The 24,189-nt window shown below is 36.9% G+C and overlaps 1 protein-coding gene across 3 annotated transcripts in view; it reads left to right on the forward strand.

The window, feature by feature from the left end:
* ARAP2 (ArfGAP with RhoGAP domain, ankyrin repeat and PH domain 2) overlaps positions 1-24,189 on the forward strand; it is a 213,653-nt gene that overhangs the window by 48,275 nt on the left and 141,189 nt on the right. For all 3 annotated transcript variants that reach the window (XM_042984792.1, XM_042984793.1, XM_042984794.1), the window contains 2 exons: positions 11,277-11,346; positions 18,407-18,527. In XM_042984792.1, coding sequence (XP_042840726.1) covers positions 11,277-11,346; positions 18,407-18,527 — 191 coding nt within the window. The remainder of the gene's footprint in view (positions 1-11,276; positions 11,347-18,406; positions 18,528-24,189) is intronic.

Genomic DNA, 24,189 nt, shown 5'->3' on the forward strand with positions numbered 1-24,189 from the left:
AACTTACAAAACATTAACATTTTTTTCTTAATATTTATTTATTTTTGAGAGAGAGAGAGACAGAGTGTGAGCCTTGGGAGGGGCAGAGAGAGAGGGAGACACAGAATCCGAAGCAGTCTCCAGGCTCTGAGCTGTCAGCACAGACCCGGATGGCGGGGCTCGAACCCACGAACCACAAGATCATGACCTGAGCTGAAAGAAGTTGGACCCTTAACCAATTGAGCCACCCAGGCGCCCCCACATTAAACTTTTAAAAAAAGGTTTCTGGTGATTATAAAAGCATGTGGTTTAAAGTGTCAGAAAATTCTATGTGGCTTGTTAAAAAACACATAGCAATTTTCCTCCCCTCCCACATCATCACAAGAGACTGCCACTTTGAACTCTTTTTGTAGTTTCTTTTGGTATTTACTTTGTATTTATTAATAATGTTTAAAAAGAAATTTTTTTTTTTTACAAAATTTTTTTTGAGTAGTCTCCATGCCCAGTGTGGGGCTTGAACTCACAACCCTGAGATCAAGAGTTGCATGCTCTACAGACTGAGCCAGCCAGGTGCACCTATCTTAATAATATTTTTATGCTATTTTTTCCCCTCTCACTTTTCAGTGTTAGGGATTATCTCTTGAGGTACTACCATAGAGTATAATGTTTATTCAATATTTTTTAATGTTTATTTTTGAGAGAGAGAGGGGGAGAGAGAGAGCGAGCACACATATACACACTCATGTGTGGTGAGGGGAGGAGCAAAGCGGGGGCACAGAGACTGATGTGGGGCTTGAACTCACAAATTGCAAGATAATGACCTGAGCTGAAGTCAGATGTTTAAATGACTGAGCCATCCAGGTGCCCTTAATGCTTATCCATTTTTATCTCTGTCCCCGCTCCTTATTCTGGCAAAGACACAGTTCTTGTCTATCATCCATTTAATGCAATTGTATAAAATATTTAGATTGTGTCTGTATTTAGTTTTATACTCTTGTGACTATAAATGCTGCTCATATGGGAGGCTCTGTAACATAGGATTAATTTTTCTTTCATTTGTGATCTTTAGTTTTCCTTGGAATTTAAAACTTTTGATTTTTTTACTTGGGTTTTTTTTTTTTTTAATCTCATTCATCTCAAATTTCTTCCTAAGAACTATAAGTCTGTGAAGTAACCAAAATACATATCAATTTCATCATCTCACAGTCTCTTAAGGAATCCTGTTTAGTTTGGGCTGGTGGTTCTCCAGTCCTGCTACACAATTAGCTGGTTAGCATTCTGTGGTCCTTTTGATTATTGTCCTAGGGATTCTCTATGTGCCGTGGTTTTGTCTTTCCTCAATATCCAATTGTCATGGTCTCACCACCAGCATACCCACCCATGCTCCTTGGAGCTTCCTCAGAAACAATGGGTAGGGGAGACAGTTTTTGAGACTTTGCATTTTTCAAAGTGTTGCTTTTTTTCCTAAACATGCTTACTGATAATTTATCATGGCTCAGAAGTCTTGATGAGAAAGAATACTCCCTTCAGATTAGCAATCCATAGTCTTTTAGATCATTGGTATTATAGAACTGGTATTGAGAAATCTGATTCTTGATCCTTTATATGTAGACTCTTTTTTAGTTCTGGGAGATTTTCCTGTTTTCTTTGTTAATTAGTCTGTTTTTTCTTTCTAAACTTTTTGGTAATTTGGCGTTGGACCTCCCACACCAAAATGTTGAAAACAATGTAGCTTTTCCGTGTTTCATTTCTGTGAAGTTTATTCAATTGTATTTTCTAACCTACTTTTGTTTTTTGTTGTCCTATATTTAATATAAAAAGCACTTTCTTTGTTCTTTTATAGCTTATTGTTACTCTTCACGGACAGAATACCTTTCTGAAGTTGTTCATGTTTTTTGAGGCTCTCTTTTCCTGTTCGGTCTGTTTCTTTTAATTTTATTTCTATTTTTTTGGGGGGGGGTCATTCTCCATATTTTACCTTAGAGATGTTTCCCTCAAAAGTTTCATTTAAAAAACAAATTAATGTTTATTAGAGAAAATGAATGAGCGAGGGAGGGGCAGAGACAGAGGGAGACACAGAATCCAAAGCAGGCTCCAGGCCCTGAGCTGTCAGCACAGAGCCCAACACGGAGCTTGAACACACGAACTGCGAGATCATGACCTGAGCCACCCAGGTGCCCCTCAAATGTTTCATTTTTTTTTTTTTTTAATTTTTTTTAACGTTTATTTATTTTTGAGACAGATAGAGACAGAGCATGAACAGGGGAGGGTCAGAGAGAAGGAGACACAGAATCTGAAACAGGCTCCAGGCTCTGAGCTGTCAGCACAGAGCCCGACGCGGGGCTCGAACTCACGGACCGTGAAATCATGACCTGAGCCGAAGTCGGCCGCTTAACCGACTGAGCCACCCAGGTGCCCCCCAAATGTTTCATTTTTAAAGTGAGATCTTGCAAAGCTGCTTAGAACAGGTTCTGATGAGTCCTGTTACTCATTTCTTGTAAGATGAGATGATCTTGCTGGACTTCTCTTAATATGTTTCCCTGGTGACGCCTCATACCATTATCTTTTAAATGAATCCTGGTAAACAGCTTTTTGGGAGCTTAGGGAAAGTGGACTTTGAGTGTAAATATCTATGACACAGACTTTTGTTTGATTCTTCTGTTTTGAATACCGCCCCCTACCGTCAGTCATGTGTGAGTGTCCCAGTCCAGAGACGCTCTCCCATGTGTGTGATATGCAGTGAATGAAACTCTGGTTTCTGTTGAGCAAGAGGAGGGGCATTTTTTCCAGCGGTGTGAAGAGAGGGAGGATTCTGGGATGGAGTGATGAGGGGTACAAGTTTATCTCTTAAATTGCTCTTCAACAAATCTTGTTTTTGGCACCCCACCCCCCCCACCTTGCCTTCATAGTCACTTCCAGAGTTACTTAATGTCTTCCATTGTCTGAGACTTCCTGAGATTTTGTGGGTACATTGGTTTTCCTCCCAGATTGATCTGTTGCAGGCTTAGCCATCAGCTCTCTGAAACTTCCTAAGTCAGCCCTTCTCCTTCTTAAGGTTTCTGAATATTGTTCCTTCGTCTACTTCTCTGATCATTGTTGGTTTATAGGTATTTGTTTATGTTTTTTTTAACCCTTTGAAACAACTTTGGGAGAAGTAGAGGTAAATGCAAGCTTTTAACTGATCATCTTAACTAGAATTTGGTTTCCGGTTTGTGTGTGTGTGTGTGTGTGTATGTGTGTGTGTGTGTGTGTGTGTTTGTGTTTACAGAATATGACTCCATGAAATAGTTGTGAATCATTTAATATAGCTCTTCATATACCATGTCAAATAAGCACTTAGCTCTTTGTGAATATTTAAAAATTGGTAGTGACATATTAAAATTAATGCTCTATTATTGATTTCCGAACGTTTTTTTAGCACCTAGAATTCTACATTAAAATAACATTCATTTTTTCTCATTGAAAGAATTAGGTATAGCAGAGATAGAAGCTGGGATGTCAGAGAATTTTGCTTCGCTTTTGATTTTTTGGCCCCAATTCCTTTTGGTTCACATAATCTTGGTAACTATCATTTTGGTTTGCTTAAAAGTGAGGAATTGTGTTTTAGAATAGAAGAGTGATAGCATTTTACACTTGATCTTAGCCAAAAGGGCAAGAAGTGATAGTGCTGGCATTTTGTAGAAATATAATAATTTCTTGCATCTGTATTTATAAAATACTTCATAACTAATACGGAATCATTTAAAAGCCTCATACTTAAAAGAGTAGATAAAATAAAAACTTAGCCAAATCAAAACATGAGTAATTAGATAAACAAAAATCTACACTTTTGGAAATTGTAGTAGTTCTAAAACATTGAGGCTAGTTAGGGTTAGAGTAGCAAATAAGATAAAATTTGCATGTAATTCTTCAGGATTATGTAAACAAGGCAGACAAATCTGGAACACCATGCTGCTGTCCTTTTCATTAGATACTGCTTAGAATAACTGAGAAGCATGTTTGTGATGATTTAAATTCCATGATTAATAAAAGCCATAAATTTGACTTAGTGCCTTTGAGGCTCATTTCATTTGTGTCATATTTAATGAGAATTTGGTAGCCTTTGCCACCTTACATTAATATTGGCTACCATACCTATTTGATTTGGGGATTTTTTTTTAAGCTAAAATATTGCATCTTTTTAAAAGTAAACAAAAATCTCCACAGCCCTGTTGGCACTTAAGAATGAAATTAAAACAGGAATACCTCTGTGTGAGTACTTGATAAATCCAGATTTGTTTGTATATGCACTGTTGTTAAAAAAAAGAATTTTTAAGATAACACGGTTTTGAGACAACAAAAACTGACACCAGGTGGTAAGGCTGTATTTATGATCGCAGTTGAAACTTCACACCAGCTGCCCTACTAGAGCTCAAGGGAAGAGTTTATAGAAATTCGTTCAGTAACGTGGGCACAAGACTTATAAATTATTCTAAAAAAGCTTCTTAAAGAAACGTTTCCCTTCAGAACCCTAAAAACAAAATAGGATAAAACCTAGGCTAATATGTTTCGTGTCTGCTCCACCTTTTTTCCTGAAGGAATTCTGAAGCACTTTGCAAAATCGAACTCACATATAAAATGGGTAGAGGTCAAATGTTACCACTGCCGAAAGGGATGTCCAGGATGCCTTGCTATAAAACGTACTAGAATCTATTTTGTGTAGCAGTTGAGAGCATGGACTTTGGGATCCGACTGCATGGATCTGACTCACAGATACGTTCTTTACTGGTTGTGTGACAAGGTTTTTCAACTTAACCAGTGCCTGCGTGCCTTCATCTGTAAAATGGGAATAGTAATATTACCTCATGTGGTTGCTTGGAGGATTAAATGAATTAGTATTTGTTTTTGCCTTGCAGCAGGGCCTAGAACAAAGCACAACAAACCGTTTGCTGTTTTTATTATGAGGATTATTATGGCAAATAAATTCTTAATCGATGCGTTAAAAATCTCTTTCCTGTGTTGTAATTCATTGTTATTTCATATCTAATTTGTGTCCTGTGACAGTAGAAACACAGTATTGGATGACACTGTATTTTATACCCTGTCTTATTTTTTTAACATTTACTAAGCAAATTAAGCTGTAAAGCAAAATTTTAGGGAAAAGCATAAGTTACATCAGAGTAAATGTTTACTCTTGTATCCTCTAATTGTGTGTAGTAGATTGATTTTACGTAATTCCAGTGGAATTAGCTGACTGATATCTAATAGTCTTTTTTAAAAATGTGAGGGAACTATATAACCGTTGCACAGAAAAGATAGTTCTTAAAAATTTAGTATTCATTGATACTTACTTTAAAATTTGAAACACCTTAAGTTCTCCCTGTTATTTCATTGAAATTTTAATGAATATGTAGGGTTTACCAACATTAAATCTGAGTTTTCATTTGCTAGAAAGGAGAATAATGTGAGAAAGGATATAAATGTAAGTTCTTATATTTAATTACCAGTTATTATAATCCAGTATTGAACTTACATGCAGAAAACAGTTAATTGAATGTTGATGTGTTTTATGAGAAAAATAGATTAAACAATATTTATATAAATTTAGTTTGGAAACATTTTGTATTGATTTGTATTTTTAATAACATGTCAAATGAATACTTTTTTACAAAGTATATTTTAAGTGTTTAACATAAAAAATGTATTTTTAAATTACATGGATATTAGTGATGAATTTTCCAAGCTTGATGATGAATTTTCCAAGCTTTCTGTAGGCTCTGATTTTTCTTTAATAACAAAATATTTTACAAAGCTTTTATTTTGTCATATTTAAAAAAAAAAAAACCCTGATCTTTAGTATTTGAAAAAAACAAAACATGAAATTAAGGGTAAAATGTTTTAGTGGTGTTTGTCTTCTGAATATATAAATAATGCAGATTTGAGTAAGCATTTTTCAGTGAAAAATATGTTCCTGTGTTCATTAAATATTTATTAAGCACATTTTATTGCTAGAATCTGTGGCAGTTGCTGGTTTTATATTGATAAACAAATACTTTCTGCACTCAGGCATCTCAATTTCTAGCATGGGAGATGGGTGAAGCAAAGCAAATATGTAATTCCAAAATCTGCTAGGTGTTATTAAGTGAAGAAATGGATCAAGAGACCAAGGAGCTCTGTAGGATTTAGGTGGCAGTCAGGTGGCTACTTGGATGGGATACTTTCAAGCTGATGTTTCAAGGATAAAGAGCTAACCATGTCAAGAATAGGCCAGAAGCATTCTAAGTGGAGAAAATAGCCTCTGAGAAGGCGCGAGCAAGAACCAGTGTAGAGATAGGAAGCAATATGGCTGTAGGATTGTGTCCACTGGGTAGGTACCAACAGATTTGATGGCTGCCTGCATGAATGAATGGCAGCAGAAGGAAAGGACCGTTAGTAGAATTGCCCAGTGGCTCTCTCGAACTACAGAATGGTTGTTTCTTCAGTTGCTACACCCTGTGGCTTTTCATTCCATTCCCCTGTGGGCTGGGACTTGTCCTGTTTACCTGTCCCTCCATAGGATTATTAGAAGGATTTAATAATATTTAAAAATATTGAGCTAAAATGGCTGAACACATCTAGAAGTTACCAGATAGTAGTGAAAATTCAATGGTTGGGAAAATACCTCAGAGACTAATAAGTCTCCTATCAGCTGAGGTTTTGGTTGAGGCCTTGCTCAGAGAGCCAAGAATAGAGTGTGTCTTTGGTCTTTAGTGCCCGAGAGATGTGGTCAGATGGTGGTATCTTTGACCCCTAAACTGTCTGCCCTGTCTCTTTCTCTTCTCATTTTTCTGTGGATACAAGTGTTATACTCCTGGATGATGCCTCAGACCCCAAACTGTGTATCAGGTTGGTGACGGAATTCTAAGAAAGCTTTGGGAGTCCAAATGGCTGCAGTTAACAACCTTAAGTAAAACATATTAAAGTAGGCTCTAAACTTTCTTCACTCTATGCTTTGGCAGGTTTTGAAACTTGGGATTTAATTTTGAGTTTTCAGAAGTTTTCCTGTCTTGTGCCAACCTTTTTTTTTTTTTTTTTAAGGTACCGATTATTTGAGTTTTAGTCACTGAGGTTTGTCATCTTGCTAAAGGAACTATGCTTGATCATGTCACTCATTCATTGGACAGATTTTTTTTTTTTTTTTTTTTTTTTTTTTTTTTTTGGTGCCATACTTGTCTCTGTGTCAGTTGCTGATCATTTAGTAAGGGATGAAACACTCTTGGACTTTGTCCTTGGAAAGCATAAGATACGGTGTGGGAGGCAGAATTTGGGCAAGTAAACAAATGTATGTACGTACAGTTAGAGATTGTGCTCTTTGTTAGGAGGAAAAGGAGAGAGTGCTTTGAGAGAGGATAACTTTGTCATCTGCTTTGAATTAGCTCATCAGGGAAGGAATAATTGTGTAGGTAGTATGGGGGATCTCTGAAAGAGAAGTAGTTAGCAAAAGGAATAGAGGGGTAATGGAAGGTTCTAAGATCTCCCTACAGATGTTGATTATTTTTATTCTGAAGTGGAAGGTTATATATACTGTTGAGCTCATCTTACCACCATTCATAATGTAAGGTACGTAGAATCCACAACAAAATCTTGATTTACAGAATTATTGCTGACATTGTGTGGGAAGATCTGTATTTACCTGACTTCAAGTATGACAGAGATCAACATGACATGAGTACAAAATGATTAATTTGTTCAATGTATTATTATTGTGTGCTTAATATTTCTTATGTTTATAAGTAATATTCATTATGTTTAATGTTTAATGCTGGGAATTAATTTTTTTTAATAATAGACTTTTTTTTTTAGAGCAGCATTGGTTTACAGGAAAATTAAGCAGAAAGTACAGTTTCCAATTAGCCCCTTGTACATACCCCACTGTACACATTTTCTCATATTATTTACATCTTACATTAATGTAAGATTATTAAAATACTTACATGTTACTGCTTTTTTCAATATAATTTATTGTCAAATTGGCTAACATACAGTGTATACAGTGTGCTTTTGGTTTTGGGGGTAGATTCCCATGGTTCATCGCTTACATACAACACCCAGTGCTTATCCCAACAAGTGTCCTCCTCAATGCCCATCATCCATTTTCCCCTCTCCCCCACCCCACCCCCATCAACCCTCAGTTTGTTCTCTGTATTTAAGAGTCTCTTATGGTTTGCCTCCCTCCCTCTCTTTTTGTAACTATTTTTCCCCCTTCCCTTCCCCCATGGTTTCCTGTTAAGTTTCTCAAGTTCCATATATGAGTAAAAAACATGCTATCTGTCCTTCTCTGACTGACTTATTTCACTTAGCATAATACCTTCTTACAGAAACATTGGGTGTTTCTGTAAGAAAACACAGACCAAGAGAAGTTAAAAAGAAGCAGAAAGATGATGAAAAAAGAGCTGACTGGTTAGTTTTGCTTATGATTTCAAAGTCTTTATTTTACTTCATAAGTAATTCGAATGCTTCTATGTGGAAATGTCTGCACTGATCAACTTTGAAACTTTTCTCTCAATTTGATCAGGTTTGCTCTAATTTTATGTGAAGCAGAATAGATCAGTGTGGGAGGCTCACTGTATTTCACTTGAGTGAAATACAAGCTCCCTTTCTGCAGCTCAGAAAACAGCTGGGAAGACAAGGTCTCCATACTTCTAGAAGTTCTTTTTCTATCTTTAAATCTTATAAAAACCACAGAATATTATACCAATCCCTTATTTGAAGCATGTTAGAAAACTACAAAATGGTTGTTATTTACATATTTGTTTACAAATGACTTTATTTAAACAGGAAGTTAGCTCTTATAGATTGATCTGTGTTAAAAGCTAAAAGTATCTATATTGTGTCAAGTAGAGAAAAGTCACTTAGAGAATAGGATTATCTCACTTCAGGGAAGGGTTCTGAAAACAAACAAAACAAAACAAAACGAAACCCAAGTGGAAATTGGTTCTTCATTTTTCTCTTAAATAGTCAGAAAAAGTTTTTTTCTTTCCAACCTAAATAGGAAACATGTGATTACATTTTTTGCTTTGTTTCTCATTTTTAGTAATCATTTTAAACTGCATTTGCCTTTCATCGGATTCTTTTTGAAAAATGTTAATATTTTAGTGAATTTTGGATGATTGTAAAGGATTTTGTATACAGGGCTTTTTTCAGCTCATTTGATGAAAATTAAGTAATTTTTATTCAGTTGACAAAGCTTTGTTATTTTAGCAAAATATTGCTAAATGCTCCAAAGCAAAAGTTAAGGTAAAATAAAATAAATGCTGTAAGCTTAATGAAGGATGAAAGTTTATATTCTCTTTTTTAAAATATTAATTAACTTTTAAGTAAACTCTACCCCCGGCATGGGAGTAAGAGTCACATGCCCTACCAACTGAGCCAGCCGGGTGCCCCTATATTGTCCTTATTAAAGGGTTATTTCCGTCAGGGAAATGGGTGCAATGATAGTGTTTCTGGCTACACTTTCTTTTGCACTCAGCCTTATGAATGAGGATATTAATACTGGTAACAGGATCATGGCTTTACTTATTCAAATTTTGTATTTGATCTACAATGTTACATTGGTTCTAGATGTACAACATAGTGATTCAACATCTCTGTAAGTCATGCTGTGCTCACCACAAGTGTAGCTACCATCTGTCACCACACAACATTATCACAGTATCATTGACTATATTCCCTCTGCTGTATCTTTTATTCCCATGACCTATTCATTCCATAACTGGAAGCCTGTATCTTTCACTCTCCTTCACCCATTTTACCCATCCTCCTACCCCTCTCCCCTCTGGCAACCATCAGTTGTCTGTTTATGTTTGATTCTGCTTTTTGTTCATTTGTTTTGTTTTTTAGATTCCACATATGAGTAAAATCATAAGGTATTTGTCTTTCTCAGTTTGACTTAGTTCACTTAGCGTAATGTTCTCTAGGTCCGTCCATGTTGTCACAAATGGCGAGATCTCCTTTTTTATGGCTGCATTATATTCTGTTGTATATATATGTATATGTATACATGTATATGTATACACATGTGCACACACCACATCTTTATCCATTCATCTATGAATGGGCACTTGGGTTGCTTCCATATCTCGGCTGTTGTAAATAATGCTGCAATAAACATGGGGTGCATATATTTTCCCAGAATCCTGTGGGGTTTTTTTGTTGTTGTTTTTTGGGTTTTTTTTTTTTTTTTTTGGTTGTTGTTGGTAAATACTCTGTAGTGAAATTATTCAATCATATGGTATCTTTAATTTTTTGAAGAAACTCCATGCTGTTTTACACAGTGGTTGTACCAATTTACATTTACACCAACAGTGCGCGAGGGTCCCTTTTTCTCCACATCTTCAACACTTGTTATTTCTTGTCATTTTGATTCTAGCCATTCTGCTGTAAGGCAGTATCTCTTTGCAGTTTTGATTCACATTTTCCTGATGATTAGTGATGTTGAACGTTTTTTCTTGTGTCTGTCGGCCATCTGAATATCTTGTTTGGACAAATGTCTGTTCAGGTCCTCTTCCCAATTTTTAATTGAATTCTTTGCTTTTTTGGTGTTGAGTTGTGTAAGTTGTTTATATATTTTGAATATTCAGCCTTTACCAGATGTGTGAATTTCAGATATCTTCTCTCATTCAGTAGATTGTCTGTTTTGTTGATAGTTTCCTTCAGTGTGCAAAAGCTTTTTATTTTGATGTAGTCCCAATAGTTTATTTTTGCAATTGTTTCCCTTGCCTTAGGAGACATATCTAGAAAAATGTTCCTATAGCTGATGTTAGAGAAAATACTACCTATGTACTCTTCTAGGATTTTGGTGGTTTCAGGTCTCATATTTAGGTATTTAATCCATTTTGAGCTTATATTTACGTTTGGTACTAGAAAGTGGTCCACTTTCATCCCTTTGCATATAGCTGTCCATTTTTCCCAGCACCATTTATTGAAGAGACTGTCTTTATCCCATTGTATATTCTTGCCTTCTTTGTGGTAGGTTAATTGACCGTATAAATGTGGGTTTATTTCTGGGACCTCTATTCTGTTCCTTTGATCTGTGTCTATTTTTGTGCCAGTATCGACAGTATCATTGTTTTAAATACCTATTTTAACTGATTAGGAAGTGTCATTTATGTATTATTAGCTACATACCATTACAAAAACTGTACATTGTCATAGCCTAGTGTTTTCTACACTGATTAACAACAAATAGGAATGTACTCAACACAGTTACATTACAAATGTATTTAAAAGCCAAGTTCATGATACTTGAATGTCCAATAACAATTTCATATGTCTTACAGAAAACGCATGTTTCAGAAGAGATGGGTGAAATTTGATGGCCTTAGCATTTCTTATTACAATAATGAGAAGGTAAGTACATTTTATAGTTCTCAAAGATTGTCTTACACATATAAGATGTATTTCAGTATACTAAGCAAGCAATTCGATTTTTAAGAGCAGGAGTTGGATTATCAACGTGAAAAGAGTTTATGCAGGGTGAAACATTCTTTTCATAGTTTAACTTTTCCTTGACATATACAATTTTAATTAAAAAAATTATACATCCAGCAATTACTTATGGAGTAACTTCTACAAACTATAGGAATTGTGAATGACCTAAGGATGGATAAGAAATGGTCTTTATCCTAGAGAACACTAAAGAGTGTTTACCAGAGGATACTACAACTAGGAAATGGCAACAAAGAGAGGTTACTTTGTACTCTGGAAGGGTATAGAAGAAACAAAGAAGGCTTCTTGCATGAGATTTCTTTTGCTAGGAGTCTTGACAAAAGAGGAACGTTTGTACATTGAGACTAGAGAGAACAGAACATGCCTATTTAGAGAACAATAACATGTCCAGGTGGGAAATCAATTTTCTGATTAGAAAATAGAGTATATGAAGGAGAATTGTGGGAGATGAAGCTGAGAAGGTTCTTTGGGGTTAGAGCTCATTGAATATCTTGATGTGAAAGTGGTCCCAGTTTAGTCTTTAGGCAAGTGAGTCTTAACCACATGATACTGTTTTCATCATGTCTTCATTAGGTATGAGACAGTCTGTATTTTTAGATGTGGGCTGAAATATTTGACATGTTATATCTGCACGTGTTTGCCACACGTTACTTATCTACATATTTATATTTACAAATACATATATTTGCACACACACATATAGTTAGGTAAAACAAAAACTGAAGACGTTAACAGTTGTCAAATCTGGGTGGAGGATATATGGATGTCCATTGTAGAAATCTTTCAACTTCTCTGTGTTTGACGGTTTCCTTAATGAAAAGCTGGAACATACAAATATATCATATTTTTGGTTAATTAAAATCAGGTAGTTTTATAGTCTTAACTACGTACAGTCCCTTAACATACTCATTTAACACATAAGCACATTTTCTTATTTATAGCTTATAACTTAACATTATTTTCTCATAAGGAGATTTTCACTTCCTATTGTGATATTTATGGCTTGAATAGAAACTTAAACTCCCTTGTATATATTTATTTTTCAGTGCTGCAGGGCAGAAGAGAATTTGCTTTTAGATAGAAAGTAGCATACACTTACATGCTACAATATTAAGAACAATAGAAAGCTTAGAGAAGTATTTAATTATTTGGTTTCACTTTGCAGAGATCCAAATAAAGCATCAAATAAATTTGAACACACTTTTTAAAAAATGTTTATTTATTTATTTTGAGAGTAAGAGAGTATGTATGCACAAGCAGGGTAGGGGCAGAGAGAGGGAGAGAGAATTCCAAGCAGGTTCTGTGATGCTAATGTAGAGCCCGACGTGGGGCTCGATTGCACGAACAGAGTGAACCACTCAGGTGCCCCTAAACACACCTCTTGGAGGTTTGCAGGATGGTGGGATAAATATTTTTTGAAAGCTGTTTTTTTTTGCCTCAGCTATTGTTTTTAGTTTGCTTGTACATTTGAACGTTGAGACTTTCTGTGCCAGTGGTGGGTATGATGTGGTCTCTGTGGCTGAATCTGACCTCTAGTTTTTTTCAGCAGCCGTGCCATTCTCTGGTTTGATGGAAATGAGGGGAAGTCTATTCAGGAGGAGACAGGCTTCCATGCCATGAGGCTCTATTGGCAGTGGTCTCATGATCTCCAATTGGGAAAGAGAATTTCTGGTATCTGTGTCCAACTGGACTCATTTCTGTTTGTCCTTTAAAAGCTCATCTCAGGGTTCCTGTGTGGGTCAGTCGGTTAAGCGCCAGACTTTGGTCAGGCCATGATCTCACAGTTCGTTGAGTTTGAGCTGCGTGTTGGGCTCTGTGCTGACATCTTGGAGCCTGGACCCTGCTTTGGATTCTGTGTGTGTCTCTCTCTCTGCCCCTCCCCTGCTTGAGTGCGCTCTCTCTTGCTCTCTCTCAAAAAATAAACATTAAAAAAAAATTTTAAGCTCATTTCAGCTGCAGTGAGATGAGTGCCTGTCACATTTTTATATATTGATACAATGAAATAATGCAGCCTTGGTTTGAAATTGTGATAAAAAGTTCATGTTAAAAATAACGTTTATAAATTCTCTAACTTAACAATTTTTTAAAAATTTGAATCATTTTCTGTGGCATTTCATTCCTTTACTATCCAGATGATTGGTTTCATCTTGGCAAAAAATAAAAACATTGGAATGTTGCCTAAAAGGAGATATAGTTTCCATTGTGACCCTCTTGCAGAAGAGTGGATTGGGTTGGAGGACTGGGAAGAGGGTGTTTTAAGGCCAGTGTCCAGAAGGCGCGGGTGTGGCAATTGCTGCTGTCTCAGATGAGTGTGTAGTTTTACTGGGCACGTGCACCCAGTAGTTAGGCTTTTCAGTGTTTTAAAGGTGCAACCGAGGAGTGTGTGGTTGGGCACACCTGTGCATTTTCCCTGGTTTTCTTTCCCTTTTGTCAATGCTGCTCAGTCACATCTCTGCAAGAACGTTTCCATTGTATTGCTGAAAATGGCATTATCCCAACAGCCCTGATATCTTGTCACCTGCCAAGAAATCTAACTCACCCCTATTCTCACTCAGCTGTGGGCAGAATTGCCCTGTGGTCGTTTCATTGTCTGGAAGTGGTAGGAGATAAGTGACAGACTTGACCTTGATATCTGTCTGTTATGGGCTCAAGGGATGCTTTACAATTTCTGTCCTTAAGGAAAATTTTGCACTCTGAAAAACACAATCATTCTGAGCCTGTTGTCTTTTTTCTCCTCTACATTGTCTTATCATGTGTTGTTAGAAGTGAATGTAAAATCAACTTATGTAGTATTAAAAATTATGAGATTTCTTGGGATCTCAGATGATAAATGAGCCATTAGAGAAACTATAACTTCCTGAGGTTAAAGAGACATGATAATTAGCTTGTTAAGTACATTTTTATCACTCCGGGGGAATTTATTTTTCTGTTCCTCTTACAGAGTACTTACCTGTTAAATATGCTACTATTATGGGCATGTGGGCGGGTTACTTTTTTGAAGGAACTGTTTTTTAATCTCGTTAAGCAGATCTAGAGGAAGGAAAATTTCCTTGTTAATGATAACATTTTAACTCAACAAATGCTTAATCATCTCACTGGAGATATGTTTTTATAAGCTTCTGTGATTTTTAAGCAAAGTAAGATTTGAGGATGGATCACCTTAGAGCTGAAGTGTAAATGTTTTTGGACTTTGTATTCTCAGTCTGCTCTCTGCCACTATAGATGTGTAGCCAGAGAGGTCCTCGAGCTGTCCCCAAAGGTACTATGCTCTTTCCCACATCTGAGGTTCCTGACACTGGGGAGACACTTTCCCACTTTTCTTATTCCTGTAGCACCACGTGGTCTAGTCTTGCCTAGTATTGCCATCATAACCCACCTGCATTTATTGGGGTTCCTTTAAGCCCGTCAGTCACGTATTTCTTTGCGTGACTTTGTTCAGTGGTGTCTGGGTACACACTGTGGGGAACGTGAGCGTATCTTTCTTCCTGTATTTTCACCTGCATGTTTTTGCGCTTTCATCTGAACGTTCTGAACCGTTGCCATCCATCAGAATCCTGTGTAAACTTCAAGATCCATTTTTTATCCCCCTCAATGAAGCCTTTTAAAATTTATTCCAACTATGACATTTGCACAATAACATGCAAGGAAGATTAGAAGTAAAAGAAGCTGAAAGTAGGGAGGCAAATCAGGGGAGTATGCAGTAAATCAGACATTAATTTATCTGGGTGTAGGCTGTGTAGGCCAGTGGAAGTGTTAAAAATGAATTTAGAAAAATATGAAAAATGAGCTGTCAGAGTTTGATATGATTGTGATTGATTGGTCATAGAATTCATTCATTGAGAAAATACTTCAACAGTGCTGATTATGTGAAAGGTATGAGGAAAATAGACATATGACCCACAGTGTCTTTGGGGAGACTATTAATCAAATGATCACACAGTAAATATAAAAATCACCATTTGAATTGTAGTTAGTAATTGCTATTAAGGACAAACGCAGGTTGCTCTTAGCTTAAATTAAGGTTATCTGACCAGGTGAAAAGAGACTGGTCAGAAAACATTTCTTCTGGAGCATCAATTTATGCTGAAATGTGAAGGATGTAGAGGGAGTAACTATGTGAAGCTGGATTTGGACAACATTCCTTGAAGAACAGAGTAAGAAAAGGCACTGTATTGGCCAGAAACATGGTGTGTTAGAACCGCAAAGAAGGCTCATGTGACTGGAGAGAGTCCGAGAGTAGAAGGGAGGAAGTTGGTATGTCGCTATAGAGAGAGTCCTGAATTATGCGGGTGCAAAGGATTGACACGAATCAAAGACTATTTAAGACTGACTAGAAGAGCGAGATTTAATGAACAGGTTACAGAGGGGAAGGGTATGTTTTCAGGAGATGATTTAAAGTGTGAGGTGCTTATGGGATAGTTATATATACAATTGATGACTTGAAATATAGGGCTTGAGTTGACCGAACAGATTTGAGAATTTTCCTCAGAAAGTTGGTAGCTGAAAGTTGGTAAGAAGGGATTTTTTTAGAAAATATAAAAAAACAAAAACAAAAAAATATACACAAAAAACCCCCAAACAAACAAAAAGGAAAACCAGGAGAAGAAAAGCTGCCTTGTACTTACTTCTTGACATCCTTCTTTTTCTGTGAGGTTGCCCACTCAACGTCTTCAATTACAGTTCAGATATCTTACCAGTTTTGGCTGTGTGAGGGGATGTGGGAAAGCTTTTGTGGCATTGGCATTTTAAATGGTGTTGAATGCATAGAGTTTTGATGTGTACATATAGTAGTCTGGGATGGCAGATTGGAGCAGAGGCATTGGAAGAGAAGAAGCCAACAAAGGAGTAAGAGGGAAATAGGATAGTATAGTGTATCTTGTCAACTGGCAGAGGATAACTCCCAGTAGAACACCATGTTGCTGACGGTGACTGTTCCTTACCTCTCTGGTATGCATGGCAGAAGTTTGCCACTGAGAGGAATATGACCTTGGCACTTGTTCTCTGCATGGAATGGTTTAAATTTAAAAAAAAAAAAAAAAAAAAAAAAAAAAAAAAAAAGTTTAATTTTGTGAGAGAGAGAGAGAGACAGAGCGCAAGCAGGGGAGGGGCAGCAGAGAGAGATACACACAGAATCCTAAGCAGACTCCAGGCTCTGAGCTGTCAGTACAAGAGCCTCACGTGGTGCTTGAACTCACGAACTGGAGCTGGATCATGACCTGAGCCAAAGTTGGACGCTTAACCAACTGAGCCACCAAGGTGCCCCTTTAAAAAATTTTTTTAATGTTTATTTATTTTTGAGAGAGAGAGAGCATGAGCAGGAGAGGGGCAGAGAGAGAGGGAGACACAGAATCTGAAGTAGGTCCCAGGCTCTGAGCTGTCAGTGCAAGAGTCTGACACGGAGCTGGAACTCACGAACCACAAGATCATGACCCGAGGCGAAATCTGCATGGAATGGTTTAATTTTTTTTTTTTTTTTCCCTAACAAGTTGCTTCAGATACTTTGGGGTCTGCTCAAAAATGAGGGTTCCATGAATACTGGTGTAAATAGTAGAAGAAGCCCCATAAAGATGTGTTCAGATTCTTCTGATATTTAAGATCTTTCGAAATGTGTCCTTTGATGTAAGTTTCCAGATTCACCCTTTTGACTCTACACTGTGGATCCTCTTATTTCTCTCCTTACACCTCTATTATTAATGCTGTCTAACCGGTTATCTGGTAAACTTAAGGTTTCTTCAAGTCAGGCTCTAATATCATTATGTCTGTGAAAACACATCTGATCTCTTTTAAGCAGAACTGAGAGTTCCACATCTTTGTGCATGTATATTCCATGGTTTGTGCTCAGTTTTAAACTTTTCTTTCATTACATTAGCTGGGTTTTCATTTTGAGACTCCTTGAATGTATAAATACTATTTGGAATTTTCTTCTTTTTTAAATTTTTTTAACATTTATTTATTTTTGAGACACAGAGAGGGAGAGAGTGTGCACACACGTGAGCGCGAGCAGGGGAGGGGCAGAGAGAGAGGGAGACACAGAATCCAGAGCAGGCTCCAGGCTTCAGGCTCCGACTGTGAGCACAGAGCCCAGTGCAGGGCTCGACCTCACGAACCATGAGATCATGACCTGAGCCAAAGTCAGCTGCTTGACTGACTGAGATGCCCAGCTGCCCCTGGAATTTTCTTTCCAACACGAGGCCCAGTAAATATTACACACTTAATAGCTAAATAGCTGAAATGGTGGGGTGGTCATTGTGATGAATGGTGTTGGTGGATCCAGAAAAATGAAGACAGAGAAAGCTACCAAGAGTCTTCAGGATGATCTTCTTGAGCAAATTGATAAAATGTAAATGCCAGTTGCATACAGCCCCAGTTGTAATACGTATGTGCCAATTGCAAACAGTCCTATCCATCTTTTTAATTCTTTCGTCTTTTTTATTGGGGAATTACAGGTAAAGTGATGCAGTTGTGTTATTAAGATAATGATTAGAATCATTGAGTAATATATTTAATATAATCCAGCAATCTGGGGTTTGAGATACATTTTGTTCACAATGTGTAATAGCAGTAGTTTTGAAATAGTTTAGTTACAGTACCCATTATGGCCAGCAGATGCCTGCAAACACCATAAAATCATTTTAAAGAGATTGTTTTAAAAAACATAGTGTTGGTTCTTGGAACTGTATATTGCTGGTCTAGTACAATTGTGTTTGATTCTTTGCCTTTTATTTTTAATTCCAGATGAGAAAATTGAAAAGATATCTTACTTGAAAGGGCCACTTAATATTTTCCTTTCTGAGGTGTTAGGTGTGAATGAGGATATATATATATACTATTTGTATGTCATCTAAAAAATTTAGATTAAAATTATGAAAGAAGCAGCTGTAAATATGCTACCATTCTATTTCTGATAAGGTCATGAGAATTGCATTTTAATTTGTCTTATTTTTTTCTCTAACGAACACAGGAGAAGTATTCAAAAGGAATAATTCCTCTTTCTGCTATATCTACGGTACGAGTTCAAGGAGACAACAAATTTGAAGTTGTTACAACACAAAGAACTTTTGTTTTTAGAGTAGAAAAAGAAGGTAAGATTAGTTTTTTATCTTTGTAAGAACACTCAGACATTAATTTCTGACCAATCAGAAGATTGATAAACCAATTAAGCTGCAAATGTCAAGAAATCTTTAAATATGTTACTTTTGAATAATTTACATTTTATGTTCTTTTGAATGCCCTAATAAACAAGTTGACAAGTCATTTGTTTTTCACTATTCTTGCATGCGGCAAATACTTAGGATCTACTAAGTGACAAGAATTCCTCTAAATTCTGGATATATGGCAGTGGAAAAAAAAAGTAGGCAAAAATCTCTGCTCCTGGAGTCCATGTTTTAACTGTTGTTTTGATAATGCAGAGTAGTTATTTGATATGCAAAAACATTTTTCTAACTATTAAAAGTTGGTTTTATGGAAGTTTCCTTAGGCAGGTTTAACTGAACACATGTCATACTAACACAGATTTTGGAACATCTTTTATATTTTTTAAAATTCTTTTTACCTTCATCATCTGCTATAGGTCAGTTGATGGTGAAAATTAGATGGCATGTAGTTGGGTTGTGGATGGAGTCATTTTAAATCCTTAGATCTTTTCTGACTTTTGGAGGTGGGAAGGAGGGAGAGCCGGGAGAGCTAAGAGTTCTCTGTTGTATACTTTGACTATCAATATATCATTACTATATATTGTAACATACTCACTGCTTTTAAATAATATAGGTAAAGCCATATTCATTAATTAAAGAATTATAATTTTAATTTATTGTAAAGGTTTTATTTTAGTATAGATTATAGCTCAGCTTGATTTTGAAAGTACTTCTTGGTACTTAATTGAATAATGATGATATGGAGAACTTACTAAATACTTGTGCTTCATTTTTCACAATGATCTTGCGAGAGATGTAGGTGTTACAATTGCTCAATTTTACACATCACAATTTACATCTTTATAAACTATAACAATATTAGCTATATTGGGGGCAGTATTTGTCTTTTTTATACTGCTAGATTCCTAGAACATATACCAGTGCATGGCAAATGAATGAGTGAATCATTCATTCAATGAATGAATGAAAACATTCAATGAATCTTACATATTCCTAGAAAGCTTTCATTATTCCTTGGGATAATCAGTAACTCATAAATTCCAGCTGCTGTTCACACTGAAGCAGCTTTTTTTCACTGTGAATCACTAGCCATTTGTGAGATCAACTCAGTGGTTTCTGATGGTATTTTAAAAAACCCCCCCCGGGGCGCCTGGGTGGCACAGTCGGTTAAGCGTCCGACTTCAGCCAGGTCACGATCTCGCGGTCTGTGAGTTCGAGCCCCGCGTCGGGCTCTGGGCTGATGGCTCAGAGCCTGGAGCCTGTTTCCGATTCTGTGTCTCCCTCTCTCTGCCCCTCCCCCGTTCATGCTCTGTCTGTCTCTGTCCCAAAAATAAATAAAAACGTTGAAAAAAAAATTTTTAAAAACCCCCCCCAAAACAGAAAAACAAACATGGAATAGAATAAGAACTATCAAAGTGCCTCGCTTGAAGTTAGCATTGTATTGTGAGAGCTACCTAGGTATCTATTGTACATACATAATGGAAAGAGTGTTTCTTACTTGACTTGCTATTTAAAAAGGCATTGAGAGCTATAGTCTAGGGAAGGGGTTGGCGAAACATGGCTTATAACCTAAATCTGACCACTGCTTGTTTTTGTAAATAAAACCTTTTAGATCAGAGCCACTGTCGTTCATTTACATATTGTCTGTGGCTGCCCTTGTGCCTCAGACAGCACTGAGTAGTTGCAGAGTGTATGGCCAGGAAAGCCTAAGAAACTCTCTTCTCGACTGGATATCCTGAGGATCTTTCCTTATGCTTTGGTTTCCTCTGCCCAGAAGGTGACTGTCTGTTTCTTTCAGGTGCTTATCACTTTCCCCTTGGCTTCTCAAAACGAATTTCACATATGCCACATAACTTGCGTGTTAAGACAGACCATACTAAATAAAGCTTCCAACCTGTGTGGAAATCTGTTTAGCCATATTTACTTACTGTAGTTAAAAGTTAAACAGACACATTTAAGTAGAATATATCAACCCACACGTCTCAAAGTTACATGTTTACAATCAACCAATGTCCTTCTGTGATATGTAGTTCATGTGTAGTTCATATATCACATAATTGATACATAAATAGTATAATTGCAGTCAAACTTTGGTATAAATTATTATTTGTTAAATAAGTCTTAGGTCTCTAAGTTTTAAAAGCATGAAAATACTGCTTCAGTAAAAACTGAGACTATCCAAATGGAATTACTGAGTAAGTTATTTTCAATGAAAGTCATTTTTACGTAGTAACTAACATTTTTAAAGCTAGATATACGTAGATGTGTGTGTGTGTGTATGCATATATGTGTAAATGGTGTATGTGTGTCTATGTATTTAGTATGGAACCTTCAACAAGATGCTAGGTATGTTTTCTTGTTTTTTTTTCTCCTTTCCTGAATACAAATGGTTGATTATTTTTTACTTTCTGGGAATTGAGAAATCAACCTTAGTGGCTTATGAAATATTTGACTTAATGAACTTTAAGCCAGATGAAACTTTACTTCAGTCTAATGAAGAAGCAAGATGAAAGTTGAGAACACAAAGGGAAAATGGTTCGACATCATAGCAGAAATGAATTCTCCATTTTTGATGAGAAGGTTCTGAAAATCCTATGTACAACAGCTACCCTGTCTCCCCTGTAACCAGTGTCCCTATTTCTAAACTGCTGCATTGCCCACTGGCATTTCTTACATAGGTTACAGTTTGGCAATTTTTTCCCACAAAGTTTCAAAGGCTTCAATTCCCGCATGTTTCTTAGTGCGGTATTGTCATGCTCTTAGATGAAAGTGAATTATATTGAGGTAATAGCATTTTGTAAATACTCTTCCTAAAATAAAAAATTGAGTCAGATTCCTTTGGAATTGGCCAGAGGGTCATAACCGCTGATGATCTTTCCAGTCTGTATTCCCTGGCACCTGTGGCCACACATACAGATGCGGTACTTCAAAAAGAAGGTGGTGTTTTGAGTCGGCAGTTTGCATCCTTAGAAAAGGGCTTAAGAATTCTGAGTGGTCGTCATTTGTGTTGCTGGGCCATTTTCAGTACTGGCGATCAGCCGTAGGCTCATGTTCCTGTCCACCTAAGCTAATTCTAAACCCCTGGGAGGCAGGCAGCTGTTTTTCCTTTCGACTCTGTTTCCAGACAGCATTTTACAGCCCTCCAGTGGCAGCAATGATACTGAAAGCTTATTTATTTATTATTTGTTTTTTAAATTTTTATTTATTTTTTTAACGAACATTTGGGTTAGAAACATATGTTTCTCTCAGTTATTTTGGACAAGTAGACTTACCTGCCTTGAAATAGTCAATGTTTTTAGAAGTGAGTCATGGAGCATTAACTGGCTGGAGTGAGAGCCAGGGGAATTATAAGTTCTTCACTGTCAGGGCAGCTGGAATGGCTCAGTCGGTTAAGTGTCCTACTCTTGATTTTGACTCAAGTCATAGTCTGACGCTTCATGGGATCTAGCCCCACATCAGGCTCTGCTCTGACACTATGAAGCCTGTTTGGGATTCTCTATCTCTGCCTCTCTGTCCCTCCCCTGCTCTCTCTTTCTCTTTCAAAATAAAAAAATAAACTTAAAAAAAAAAGTTCTCCATTGTATAGTGGATTATCATACTAGGTCGCTAACTGTGGAGTCATTCTTGAATCTTTTCCTTTCATATCTCGCATCCAGTCCATCAGCACATCTGATCATTTCGACTTTGGAAATATGCCTGCATTCTTAATTCTCAAAACCTCTGTCATTACGACTCTAATGCAAGCCACTGCCTCTATCTGGGTTTTGTAATAACCTCCTTTGATCGACTGCAGGCCTATTTTTCTACACAGCTGTCAGGGATCATTCATCAAAGAAGTCAGATCACGTCCATCCACTTCAGATGCTGTGTTGTCTCTCCATCTCACTGAGAGTAAAGTACTTCTGTCCAAGAGCCCCTACGTGCTCTGGTTCTGGTCTGTTTGTCCTTATCTCCTTCTGTGCTCTCCCTCACTCACTGCATTTCAACAATTCTTCTGTTGCTCCAGGGCATTGGCACTGACTGCTGCTTTCTTTAACCTGGAATGCTCTCCCACCAGCCATCCTCCTGACTTGCTCCATCACTTCCTCTTTCTTTAGGCTTTGGCCTAACCATTGCCTTCTTTCTGAGGCTTTTTCTAGTACCCAGCTTAAGAAGTTGATATTTCTTATGTGCTCCATCCCTTGCTTTTTCTTTGTCCCCTTGCACTTGTCAATGTGTAATAGATTACATATCTGTGTTTTATTGCCTTCCTCCTTTGACCAGAGGGCAAACTCCAGGAGAGTAAGGCTGAGGTCTGTTTTGTTCACGCTTGCATTCCTGGTATTCAGAATAGGTCTTGGAACCTAGTAGGCACTCAGGAAATATTTGTGTGAATGAATGGTTATTGATTTTATGAACAGCCATGGTGTATGCAGGTACTTTCTTCCCTAAAATTGATCATGGGTTACATTGACGACTTTTTGGTTCAGTTATATTAGCATATCAAAAGTAAAGGTCCATCTGAAGCATTAGCTTCTGTCACTAATCTTATACACAGCCCTCATGTTACCCAAGTATAATTATCCCTAGTATAATCAATCCTTTATGCTGCTCATGAATATGCCTACTCCTAAATGCAGTGGTCAGAGAATATTGTCTCTCCTGTTGGTTTTTGTTGTTGTTGTTTCTTAACTTTTTTTTTTTTTTTTTAATGTTTGCTTATTTGAGAGAGTGAACATGAACAAGTGGAGGAGGGGCAGAGAGAGGTGGGGAGACAGAATCCTGAACAGGCTTAGTGCTGTCAGTGTAGAGCCCAATGTGGGGCATGATCCCATGAACCCATGAGATCATGACCTGAGCCAAAATCAAGAGTAGGACACTTAACCGACTGAGCTACCCAGGTGCCCCTTTACTTTTTGTTTCTTACAATAGTTGGCATTCATTCCTGAAAACCTCAAAAACTAGTTTGAGGGGATCATTATCTTTTTTTTACATTCTAGAATAATTATAAGAAAGTGGTGATTTTGTTTGTTTTCCCTTTTTCCAACCCGGAGTGCTCTACTTTGAACAAAGCCATGTTTAGGTCAGAGCATATTCTCTAAGGAATAGTGCTTATTAGCACAGTGCTAAGATCAAGTTAGACACTCAGTAAATATTTGTTATTAGAAAGAATAAAAGAACCTTGGTGTGAAGAGTAGGCAGAAGCTAGCATAGTATCTTGCTTTGCCCAAGACATTTAGCCCAAGGGAAAATCAATATTTGACTTGCAATATTATGACTTGCCAAAGCATATTCCCCATGTCTAAGGATACACACATTACACAGCCAAATACCAATGATGCTTGTAATCTGTTTTATTATGTTAGAATTATCTGTATCACTGTTTATCTCCATTGGCATGGGTAATTAAAAATAAACTGAATGTTACTATTAATTCTTGTATTTATTCATGACTGTTAACTTCCTATTAGTAAATGAGGCCCTCCAGAGCTAGGTAATAGTTCTAGGCTATCAGAGAACCATTTGTTGAGATGTAACCATAATATGTTTAAGTCTAACAGCCACAAATGCCAGTTTCAAATTATTTTCCTGAGAAACTGAGATACATAAT

The sequence above is a fragment of the Panthera tigris genome, chromosome B1 (assembly GCF_018350195.1).
Source record: "Panthera tigris isolate Pti1 chromosome B1, P.tigris_Pti1_mat1.1, whole genome shotgun sequence".
Lineage (NCBI taxonomy): Eukaryota > Metazoa > Chordata > Mammalia > Carnivora > Felidae > Panthera > Panthera tigris.